Genomic DNA, 12,787 nt, shown 5'->3' with positions numbered 1-12,787 from the left:
AACATTATGGTCATGACATTTCACTGCTCTTCTTCATGCACAAGTATGAAGGGAGTGTTAAGTTCTCTACAAGTAATATTTTACACTGTGCGATTATGAATGGCTTCACAAAGTTAACATTGCAAGGACACTGGTTGGTAAAAGAAAACTTCAGAAGCAATTGAAATGCAGTAAAAATGAAAAAAGTGCTATTAGGTGTAACAAGCAATGCAGAGGTATTTCACTTATTTCTGACTACAAGGGCAGTTGAAATGCTGATTCTGAATGCCTTTGCTGTCAAATTATGTCAAAAATAAGTGATGAAAAGATATTTTAAGTCAAACCAATCAAAATGCTCTAAAGATGTACCACATAGACGTTGTTAAAAATTCCTGAAATTTTGTCTTCAAAAATCAAAGCATTGGCTTTCCTTAAATGAAACAAATTAAAAATGTGCATATACTATACTGCTACTTTAATACACATGCATGGCATACGGAGTAAATGTTGAACCCTGTATGGGTTGTTGTAATGAATATATCTCACTGATTTGGAAATTAATACAAAACATAGTTAAAAGTAGGTGTCATAGGTCTCTTTAAAACCTTATGAAATCATTTAAATAGATTATAGTCTTGGTGTTCTGTTCTCCAAAAGGTAGGAAATTATTTCATTGATTACATCATGCAGATTAGCTGTATTTAGGCCTTCCTCAATTATCTTCTCAGATGTCACTTAAACCAATTGTTTACAGGTGAACCTTTTTTGATGATGTCTGGGTACAAAACAAGCATGTATGCGCCTCGTAAATAATGAGGGGAAAAAAAACAATTTTAAGACTGTTGATACAAAATGTTGCAAAACCTCTTGAAATCATGTGAATTTTGATTTAATATGTACCACTAAATAAATTGGTGAATCATGTTTTTATTCCCAGTTTATGAAAAAGTAGAAGATTAATAGGACCAGTAGATAAAAACTGAAAGAGATAGAGGTAGAAATTCTTGTGACTACATTTACTGCATTTAGGAGAAAATTCCCTAATATTGATAAAGAACCTGTACATCCAACCTCTTAGTCTTTGATATATCTTCTTAATATCTAATGGCCTACATGTTTCTAAAATTAATTACTTTGAAAGCTGGTCTAGAGATTGTTTGGATATTTTTCCAGAAGCTAGTGATTGTTGAAATCCCTTAAAAATATTTGCAATGGGAGACCTTGCGATCTTGGAAATCTAAATAAATTTCATATAAAGAAATTTGTCCTTTAATGATGCTTTGAATAATGCACCAGCAATAAGTACTGATTGCTAAACTTCTGTAACTGCATCATTGTATTGCAGAGCTGTCACACTATGAAACTTCCATGTTCATTTATTTGCTGAGATTTGACTAAGTTTTTACTATTTCTTCTTTGTATGGAAGGGGCATAGATACATGTTTCTTCTCAGTTAAACAGATAATCAGATTGTGTGATTATTTTATAGGCTGCTTGAAGTTACTTGTAGTGTGCAAAGTGATTTGAAAATAAAGACTTTGATCTTGCAAATTTCTTCCACCTCAGGAAGACAATTGTATGCTTTAATTCTAGTAAGTTGATGGTGGTGGTTGTGTCTGATTTGAGGATGTCTGAGTGGACACCACTCTGCTGAAGTTAGTGAAGATTTCCTGAATGATACAATATTAGAATTTGGCCCTCAGCAGTAACTTCATATTCATTGATTTCTGTTATAAAGTAGAAGTCTGAAGAATCAAGTAAATTCTGTAGAAGAATGCCTGTAGCATTCTACTGAAGATAATGATGTAACAACAAATACTTTTAAATTCTTGAATTCTTGGTATGGTTTAGCCCTAGCAGGCTGCTCAGCACCATGCAGTCGATTGCTCACTGTCCCCAGGTGGAATGGGGGAGAGAATTGGAAAGGTAAAAATTGCGAGAACTCAAATAAGGAATTCATTCTCTGCTTCCCATTGCCAGGCAGGTGTTCAGTCACTTCCAGGAAAGAAGGGCTCATCACACAATTTCACAGAATGGCTGAGGCTGGAAAGGACCTCTGAAGATCATCTAGTCCAATCCCCCTGCCAAAAAGGACCACCTACACCATGTAGCTCAGGATGGCATGCAGGCGGGTTTTGAATACCTACAGAGAAGGAGACTTCACAACCTCTCTGGAGAACCCGTTCCCATGTTCTGTCACCCTCACAGTAAAGAAATGCCCTCTCATATTCAGCTGGAACTCCATATGCTTCAGTTTGTGCCCACTGCCCCTCGTCCTTTTGCTTGGGCACAACTGAAAACAGTCTAGTTCCATCCTCTTGACACTCTCTCTTCAAATATTTATATGCATTGATGAGATCTCCCCTCAGCTTTCTCTTTTCCAAGATAAACAAGCCCAGTTCTCTCAGCCTATCCTCATATGACAGGTGCTCTGGTCCCCTATCATCTTAGTAGCCCTTCTCTGTACTCGCTCCAGTAGTTCTATGTCCCTGTTTTACTGGGGAGCCTAGAGCTGGGCTCAGTACTCCAGATGCGGCCTCCGTTACAGTTTCTTGGGAAGTCAAACACCATCACTGCACCATCACAAACACCATCCCTCCCCTATTCCTCCCTCTTTACCTCTTTTATTGCTGAGCATGATATAATATGGTATGGAATGTGTCTTTGGTCAGCTCTGTCCCCTCCCAGCTCCTGGTGTGTCCCCAGACTCCTTGGTGGCAGGGCAGCACAAGGAGCTGAAAAGGCCTTGGCTCTGTGTGAGCACTGCTCTGCACCAGCTAAAAGATGAGAGGGTCATCACCACTACTTTCATTAAAAATCCAAAACGCAGCATTATGTGAACCACTACAAAGAACGTTAATTCTATTCCAGCCAAAACCACAACAGTTCCATGACATTAATTTCTACTTAAGATTTTAGCATGAAATATACATTTTAATTATACTACAAAATAATAATGGTTGTTTATTGTCTCCTGTTTTTAACAGGCTGTTGGAGACGAATTTTTAAATGTGGCAGATGATTACCATATATCCAACAAGAATCTGTACAACATGGATCTGAGTGAAAGAGTGAGAGAGCAAAAATCTGTGTCAGGCAAAAACCTGGAAACTGCAGCTGCGTTTACTAAAAAGGATCTGCCTCTGGATGTTTCGGTTATCAACCAAAATGAAAATGAAAACACAGAAGCTTGGGCTGCATCTCAGACAACAACAGAATTTGCACAAAGTACAAGCCTTGCTACTACCATGCAGCTTGATGGCACTGGAAAAGTAAATATTTTTTTAATAATAAAAAACAAACAATCCATGTAAAGGCATTATTAAATGATAGATTTGTCTGCTGAGGTTGATGCTGGCTAACACCCACATATAGTTCTTTGCTTGTAATGCTGAAAGTCAAATGTGTGCTGACATCAAACTTGAGAATTTAGTCAACGTAGCCAAAACAGGAGATAATTTATAGCTTGAAGATAGTAATCTCCCAGAGACTGGAGATGCAGTGGGTGTTTAAAAGTGTGCTCATACTCACAGTACAAGACGCTGCTGGAGCATGGTATACTCATTGGGCAGACCAGAGGTCTAGAGCAAGGCTTTTCTGTTAACTTCTTCAGGTCTGGACATATGGAAGAAGTTATATCCTGGTGCTCATGCAAGATTGCACAGTTCAACTTCCATACTAGCCCTCAGTGCCAGTGTGTGCAAATACAGTTTTTCTTTATATGACAGTTGCTATGATTTCCTTCAATTCAGTGATTACGTAAGAAATTCTTAAAAGAGTTGCAATTTTATATTAGCTTTGTTACTTTAGTATTGGCAAATTGAGAGGCATCTCTGGTGGATGAGTCAGTGAGCCCTTGAATTCATCCCACCTATTTTAAGAGTGTAACTGGTGTCCCTAAATTAACAATGTATTTTGCAATATATTCTATGTTACATTGTGAATGCACATGTATGAGTTTGATCTTTGATAGACTGACTTTTCTAGTGACTGTATAAGGAATCTGTATTAATTATAGCTTGGTGAAAGGTAAGATGAGTTAAGATCTGTGTCTAGTCGTATTTTTATATTGGCATTCTGAACTGATGTTATTTTCCTTTGTGTTAGGATCAAGTACTCTCAATGGAAAAGAGCTGCTCAGTATCTGTGGAGGGAAGTTCCACAACCCCAAATTCAGTCAAAAATATATATGAGAAGACCATCACTATTGCAAAAGGCAATTCAAGTCTAGGTAAAGTACCTAATATTTTTTGTAAATTGTTCAGGAATGTGCTTTCTGTTTTTCTCCTTTGTTTCCTGTTCTACCAGTGAAGATTAATCAATCCAGTTGCTGTCTGTCACCTTTAACAGCAAATAAGGTGCCCACTCTCACTAAGGATTTTTTCTATAAAGGAAGTTAGTCAATCCTAAATGTTAACAGTACGGTTTTCATACATTGTTTTTTTACTCTCTGTGCATAATGCAGTGGAAAAACAAGATAGGGCCAACAAGTGCTGTGTTTTGAGATTAAAACAAACAAAACAAAATGAAAAACCACCTGTGGTCAAAGAGTTGCAGATTCAAATACATGTAAAACTGAAATCATCTTGTTTTCTGAAGCTGGTCAAAAGGATCTAAACAAGCCATTCACTTCCTTGATACTGATTTTTACATGTATCATAAATTCCAGTATTTTTGCAAATCAGATGATTAATTAATTTAATAGGTAGTATTTGTGACTTAAAGATGTCATCATTTTCTAGAGAATTTCAGGTTTTTAAAGATCTTCAATCTGCAACATCCTGAGCATTCTGACTAGAGGTGCATTGTGGCATTAACAGGCACAACAGGCTGGAGAACTCCTTGTCCTCTTCAAGTCATAGAATCATAGAATGGTTTGAATTGGAAGGGACCTTACAGATCATCTAATTCCAACACCCTCCCATGGGCGTGGACACCTCCCCCTAGACCAGCTTACTCAGAGCCCCATCCAACCTGGCCTTGAACACCTCCAGGGATGGGGCATCCACAGCTTCTCTGGGCAGCCTGTTCTTCACCACCCTCTGATTAACGAATTTCTTCATAATATCTAAAATACCCTTTTTTATTTTTAAACCATTCCTCCTTGTTCTTTCGATACTTTCCCTGACTGGAAGGCTGCTTTAAGATCTCGCTGGAACCTTTTCTTCTCCATGCTGAGTAACCGCAACTCCCTTAGCCTGTCCTCAAAGGAGAGGTGCTCCCTGAGCCCTCTGATCATCCTTTTGGCTCTCTTCTGAACTTGTTCTAATACTTCCATATCCTTCTTGTGCTGGGGGCCACAGAGCTGAATGTAGTGCTACAAGTGAAGTCCCGTGCTTATATTCCTATGTCTAAGAAGCTTATTCATAAAATCATAGGAAGACCTGGGTTGGAAGGGATCTTAAAGATCACCTAGTTCCAACTGCCCTGACATGAACAGGGATGCCACCCACTAGATCACTAGATCAGGTTGCCCAGGTTCCCATCCAGCTTGGACTTGAACACTTCCAGTGATGGGGCATCCATGACTTCTCTTGGCAACCTATCCCAGTTTCTCACCAGCCTCTGTGTCAAGAATTTCCTCCTAACCTCTAATCTAAATCTTCCTTTTTTGGTTTAAAACCATTTCCCTTTGTCTGATCATTATCTGCTGAAGCAAAAAGTTTCTCTCCATCTTGTTTTATAAACCCCTTTTTAGCACTGAAAGACCACAATTACATCTCTCCAGAGCCTTCTCTTCTCCAGTCTGAACAACCCCAACTCCCTCTGCCTGTCTTCACAGCAGTGGTGCTCTAGCCATCTGATCATCTTTGTGTCCTCCTCTGGACTTGCTCTAACAGGTCCACATCCCTCTTTTGCTGGGGGCCCCAGACCTGGGTGCAGTACTCCAGGTGTCTCATGAGAGCAGAACAGGGGGGACAATCATGTTCCTCACCTTGCTGGCCACGCTTCTTTTGGTAAATCCCAGGATGCAGTTGCCCTTGCGGGTTGCAGGTGTGCACTGCTGGCCCATGTCAAGCTTTTCGTCTGTGTATTGGACATTTCCTAGTTAGTCAGGGTCGTCTTCTTACACCTTAGGCAACTGTGTTGATTTCAACTGCAAGTAAATGTGAGGAACTAAGATCACTAAGAGATTTCTAAGAGATTTTTGTAAGGATTTCTGTAAGGAGTTCGATAAATCACAAGTTTAGTGTCTCTGTTACTGTTGTTCTTTAAGTATTTTTTTTCTCTGATATAGATACATAGGCAGATGTTTATGTGTTTGGCTGAATCTGGGTAGCCTGTGGGTTACAGCTGCTTTTTAAACTCTGTTCAGCCAGTTTCTGTTGTTCAGCCTGTCTCCCCCAGTCTTTAGTTCATAGAGTAATATGTTCAGTCTTTGTCTTCTGTAGTCATGTTTATATATAAATGGTTAGAATTTTCTTATAATCAGTATCCTTGAAGGCTTTGCTCTGGGTAGCTTTCACCTTAAAGATCATCTTCTTCTGCTCAGTCTGGACAAGAATGTAAGAGATGATGAAGACAGAACTTCACTCCCATTGCTTACTATCTTGAAGTTTACATGCAAAACCAGGAGAACACAAGTGAGGTGTTCACTGCTTCTTTCTCTAGTAAATATTCCTGTATAAGGCAGTCTTGCTTCAGTTGCTTCCACTTGTTAGGGAAAACATTCTTGTTGGTCAGTGCACAAAAAGGAGTGAAAACAAGTTCGGCACAGCAAAGATGTTGAAGGGAAAACTCTGTTGGGCCTGCAGGTACCTTTCATTTGCCTTTGTGAAGAACATTTTTTCTTAGAAGTGTCAACAGTGTTGTTATCATGAGCACTGACTGCCCTGAAAATTACACTGAGAATCCATGCATATAAAAACAATCACTAGACGTGAAACCCAGCAGCGCAACTAAGTGCCAGTGGATACCCCGTGGATGAGTAGGGGGAAGACCATTTCTGTCTCATTTCCCATTCATGAAAAGAAGGAGTTAAATGGTGCATATAAGCCTCGAGAAGTATTGTCCTGCTTTACCACTGGTAGGATTGTTGTGTAAATCAAATAATGGACTATATTTGTCAGTGGTGCACATGCTCTTGCAGAAGTCAGCATTCTCTTCTGGGCTCAATCAATGGGATGCCGTAATTTTGTACAGAAGATTAAGAATATTTGATATTATCCTTGTACTTCTAGTTAATCCTTTAATCATTTTAATTCTTTTCCTAAAAAGAACCATCATAAACAAAACTGACATGTGGCAGATGAACTCACTGAACTACTCAGAATTACAAATTCAGGTTTTTTGAAGCCATTCATGTTACCTTTTTGGTTGAGATCTTATTTGATTGTTGGCTTATTTTCTGCTTAGAATTTCCACTGCTCTTTGTTTTCTTATATTGAGCTTGATACATGAAATAACATAAGATAAAGTCAAGATACCGTGATCGTGATTTGTAACTCCTTTCTCCTGTTAGAAGAAAGAAACTCGAGGAGAATAAGGGCAATATTCAGGCTTGCTGACGTTGGCAGGTCGAGTGGCTGTATTCTGCCTTCCCAGCTTCTTGTTATATTTCTTTGTCTTGTCGTTCAGAACTGGGGCTCAGAGACTATATTAACTCTTACATGTTTCATGCCTTTTTCACTGTAGGGATGACAGTAAGTTCCAATAAAGATGGCTCAGGAATGATAGTCCGTAGTGTCATCCATGGAGGCTCGATAAGTCGTGATGGACGGATTGGTGTGGGAGATTGCATCCTGTCCATTAATGAAGAGTCAACCACTAACTTAACCAATGCACAGGCCCGAGCTATGTTAAGAAGGCATTCGCTTATTGGACCAGATATCAAGTAGGTACACCTCGAACATTAGTTGTGGTAGGAAAAGGCTAATAATCAAAATCTGATGAGACTAACGCAGATTTTTTAATTCAGAATTTTGTTTGTTTTCACAGTGTGGATTTATCTTTAAATTACCCTTTCAGATGAATAATTCACTATTGAATTACAGCTTTGTAAGTCTGAAAGATAAAATCACTTGTGTGGGAGGCTCTGGATGTTCTTAGAAAAGTTACTGCTGTGATTAGTTTCCATTGTCATTACTGCCCTATCTGTCCATATTGAAAGTATAGGATTTGTTAGAGCTCTGCATTTACAGTATAATTCTGCTAAACAAAGTAAGGATTTCCTCAAGGTATTCGTGCTTCTGAAAGGTTAACTGTCTGGTAGTTGCACAAGTGATTTCATCTGATGGAGACCTTTCTTACAGATTTTTTTCTTTGACTGCCAGACAGAAAGTATGATACCTGATGTTAATGCAGAAAAGTAATATTTAAAAAATGTCAGTACCTCTATAATAAACAGCAGAAATGGGCTGTTCTGTTAAGACACTTCCAGGTTTTCATTAATACGTATGAAGGAGTTTTTGCTCACATACATAGATGTCTATACTTTGGAGTACTACTTTAAACCTATTTAATGTGAGTCTTGAAAAATCCACTTGTTCAATGAGAAAGTTTCTTCTTCTCAAGTTCAGTTTACAGAAATTTAACTTTCCATCAAAGTACAGTTCTTTCTAACTGTCATGGTTGTAGAGTTAACTTTTTCCATATATCCACCATCTAGAAATGAGGTGTTCCTGAGCTTGTGGCCAGTGCTCCAGACCTGTCAGTGCTGGGTTTACAGCATTAAAAAAGAAAAAAAAAAAAAGAAAAAAAAAAAAAGAACCTAATAGCTGTTTTTCTGATACCCATGTTAGTATGGACTGGGTCAGGTCTGCTAATGGAATTACCAGAGATGTTGTTAATAAAAACTTTTTTTTTTTTTTTTTTTTTAAGAACGTATCCTTGAAAATGATCAGTTCAGTCCCAGTGTAACAGTGTAGTTTCTATCTGTAAAAAACAGACTGCAGGGCATTTGCTTCTTCCTCAGTCATACGCTACCTTTGAAGAGACCTGACATTCTGAGAACCGGTGGGCAAGGTATCTTCACTGTGGGTTGTAGGTTTAATACAACCTACATAGCTGTCATGTTTGTAAGATCAGGACTTCATACAAGCTTGTTTGAATGGTGGGTTCTGCTCATACGACTGGTTACATTTATAGACAATGATGCTGTTGTGAATATGAGCAAGTCAGTGTTCATAAAACTTGATATTGATTATTCTTGTAAGATTTCAAACTGTATTGTAATTCCAACTTCCATGACTGAAATCAGTTGGTGTGTACACACAAATATGTTTGAACATCTGCTTAGATACGCATATGCCACAGCACGATTTTTTCTGCAAAGTCTTTTTATTAGTGCCATAGTTAAGTGATCCAACACAGATGTGTTCATTTTTTGTGATTATTCTTTTATAGCTTTTTATCTGTGCTATGTGAATATAAGTTTTGCTTTATAGTCTTAGTCTTTTTCCAGATACATTGGAAATATCAAAATCTCATGAGATGTGAACATTCAGATGTCCAAAAGATAAGTTCATCACCTCCTTCTGTAAGAAGCTGAGGTATTCACATTCTGACTTAAGAGTTTTAGATTTCATTTTATGTTTAATGTTCTTTGGTGCATTCATGGTAAAGATATGATAAGAGTTTAGAGTGAAGCCATCTTTTGTTTGTCAGACAAATAAAATTCCAAATCTTTTATTAGCTTCTAAAGGAATCTTGCAAGAATAAGAATATTTTTTGGCCTACATAGTTTTGATACAAATCTACTTTATCACCATAAATAAACGTTTCAGTAATTCGCACTTTTAGGAGAAGTAGAAGATTCCGAAAAAATACTGTGATGCAAATGTGTGGGTAAATGTGTCCCAAATCAGGAATTTGGAGGTACAGAGCACTATCTCATGACAGTTATTCCTGTTTTCTAAGAGGGGTCCAGAGCTATATAAACGCTGTTTCACAGTTAATGTGATTCATGATCTAAGGGACAACCTTTCTAATAACCAAGCATTTCATCTTTTTGGTGTCGTGCTAGGGAAACAAGGGTGTACAACCACTCAAATGTGGTTGTATTATTCCCTTTATCCGTACAGGGCTGCCTGACACCTTAACTATTAAGCCGACACCTTAACTATTAAGCTGAACTTTTTGGGGGTACCAGGTCGACCCCAAAAAATGATTAAGCAGGAATATTTTAATTTCAAACCTGTCTTTCAGTGGCAAACAGTGTTTACTAAAAACACAGGAAGCCATTCTTACTTGCTGTGTAAAGGCTTTTTTATTTTATTCAAGGAAATTCAATTTTTTATAGTTCAGGAGCCAACAATCTGAGTTCCATTTCATGTATTCTTTTTCTTTTTCCCTTTGCTTGTGGAAAACCAGATGTGTGGCCTTACCACAATGCATTCTGTTTCATATACTCCACCATTCCAGGAGCTCTTACATTTCTGTAATAATAGACAAGGTTTTCTGCTCAGAGACAGCTGCTTCTAATATCTGTCAGATAATCACCAATTTGAATCAGAATTCACCTGCCTTAACCTAAAGCGTGGGGATGATTTCCTGATCAAGGAAGAGAAGACAGATTGCAATTCTATTTTGCATGCTTGTTAATAATCACTGCTGTAGACAGTAATAAAGATCCCATGCTTTCTGGGGGAACTATAGGTGACGTAGAGATGGAAAAAAAGAGAAATGAGAAAGTAAAAAAAAAAAAAAAAAAAAAAAAAGGCAGCTCACACTTTTAACTCCATAAGTATGCCTCTCACATTCAGCATGAGACAGTGACATTTGTTAACACCGTTGTAAAAAGATGCTGCATCGTATGCTTCACATTCTAGATCTTCTCCAGCACCTGCTGATGATCAGGCCCTCTTTTATGTGTGAGTATTGGCAATTCAGAAACTCATTATGGCTCTGTGTTGCAACTTGTCTGTAAAATCATTTCATGCCATGCTTTTATTACATCTGTAATAATGTCAGGGATATATCCAGATATAGGTACATACTCTCTCTGTCTTTGTGTGTGCATGTGCATGTATGGATGTATATATAAAAAATGTGTGTGTATACTTGTGTTTTTGGTGTTTTTTTATATATTTATGTGTATATATTATATGTGTGTAAATATATATTAATATATATGTGTATAATGGTTTAAAACTTGATTATAGCATATTTCGTAAAACCAGAATACAAATGTTTTCATTCAAAAAAATTACTGCTAATGACGGCCACCCCAGATGTGTTCAGAGCATGTGTGTGTGGGGGGAGTGTGTGCTTTTACGGGTCTTCACTGTTAGAGTTGTCCTGAGTACAATGTACTGATATCTGGATTAATCAATGTCAAATTTTCTGCGGCATTTATATTTTAGTTCCTTCATGTATAAAAAGGTTCAAATTAGAACTTAATTATTAATGACAGTTATTTCTGCTGAACATTCTCCATACATTGTTACTTGGTTTGTTGGTGTTTCAAGGTTTTGTGTGGCTGTTCAGTCAAGCATGTGATAAATGTTCCTATGTACTGCATGCATTCTTGTGTTTACAGATGTTTTCATATGTACACCATGGTGTTTCCATTGTTGCTGCTTTCTTTGCTAGCACATATCTTGGTGAGGGGGTGGTAGCTCCCAAAAAAGGAAACTAGAGTATTTTCTCCTTCAAGCTGTGCAGCTATGAAAAAGAGGGAATGATTAAGCCCTGCATATAGTAGACAATTCACCTGTTTCCTGTCTTCTGTGTCTTCATCCATATTTCTTAGCAATTGTTTCTCTTACTACCTTCCCAGTGACTTACTAAGGCAGATGTTAGTCCTTTCTGGGGATGAGCCATTCAGATGCCTTGATGAATTTTTATTTCTACCTTAAAGCACAAGGGTCAACATAGTTGACCAGAGTCTCCCAGGACCTTTCATGTTCTGGCACTCTTGTCACCTCAGTCTGGTTCCTGGCACATGATGAGGCATTCAGGATGGTGACGGATATCTTCAGACCTTGCTGTGACCTCCAAAAACTGAGCTGCAATAGCAATCCAGCAAATGATGGATTTGATTCACTGTGGGCTTTCAGCCCAGGAACTACTAAACTGAGAACAGATTCTTGGCAGATGTGAAATCTAAGGCAGTTAGTGCAATCTGACCTTGCCATGTCTCACAGAAGAAAGGACCAGGAAAGAGAGAGACTTAGCAAAGATGAAATTCTAACAAACATGCTCCATAAAACTCTAATTTTAAGCAGAGCTGGGTTATGCATGTTCCTTCTCATTTCAGTAATAATCATAGAATCCTAGAATGTTTTGGATTGGAAGAGGCCTTAAAGATGATCTAATTCCAACACCTCTCCCATGGGCAGGGGCCCCTTCTGTTACACCTGGTTGCTCAAAGCCTCATCCAATCTGGCCTTAAACACCTCCAGGGATGGGGCATCCACAGCTTCTCTGGGCAACCTGTTCCAGCACCTCACCATCCTCTGAGTGAAGAAGTTCTTCATAATATCTAATCTAAATATACCCCTTTTTAGTTTAAAGACATTCTTCCTTGTACTATTATTACACTCCCTGACAAAGAATCCCTCCCCAGCTTTCCTGTAGGCCCCCTTTAAGTACAAGAAGGCTGCTATAAGGTCTCTCCAGAGCCTTCTCTTTTCCAGGCTGAACAACCCCAATTGCCTCAGCTTGTCCTCAGAAGAGAAGTGCTCCAGCCTTGTGATCCTTGGGTCTCACGAGAGCAGAGCAGAAAGGGAGAATCACCTCTCTCGCCCTGCTGGCCACGCTGGTTTTGATGCAGCCCAGGATACAGTTGGTTTTCTGGACTACAAGCACTCATTGCTGGCTTATGTCAAGTTTTTCATCAACCAACACATCCATCTCTTTAGGGCTA

General features: G+C 38.5%; 1 protein-coding gene across 18 annotated transcripts in view; it reads left to right on the top strand.

The window, feature by feature from the left end:
* Nucleotides 1-12,787, top strand: part of MPDZ (multiple PDZ domain crumbs cell polarity complex component) — a 105,149-nt gene that overhangs the window by 56,540 nt on the left and 35,822 nt on the right. For 14 of the 18 annotated variants that reach the window (XR_011091055.1, XM_068666168.1, XM_068666165.1 and 11 more), the window contains 4 exons: nucleotides 2,967-3,251; nucleotides 4,087-4,210; nucleotides 7,615-7,813; nucleotides 10,749-10,790. Coding sequence is in view for 17 of the 18 variants with exons in the window: in XM_068666168.1 (XP_068522269.1) it covers nucleotides 2,967-3,251; nucleotides 4,087-4,210; nucleotides 7,615-7,813; nucleotides 10,749-10,790 (650 nt within the window). In the remaining variant the exon portion in view is untranslated. The remainder of the gene's footprint in view (nucleotides 1-2,966; nucleotides 3,252-4,086; nucleotides 4,211-7,614; nucleotides 7,814-10,748; nucleotides 10,791-12,787) is intronic. The other 4 variants (XM_068666170.1, XM_068666169.1, XM_068666181.1 and 1 more) reach the window with 1 other exon arrangement.

The sequence above is a fragment of the Anas acuta genome, chromosome Z (genome assembly GCF_963932015.1).
Source record: "Anas acuta chromosome Z, bAnaAcu1.1, whole genome shotgun sequence".
NCBI lineage: Eukaryota > Metazoa > Chordata > Aves > Anseriformes > Anatidae > Anas > Anas acuta.
Note: the sequence above shows the minus strand (reverse complement) of the source record. Positions and strands in the feature narration are given on the sequence as shown.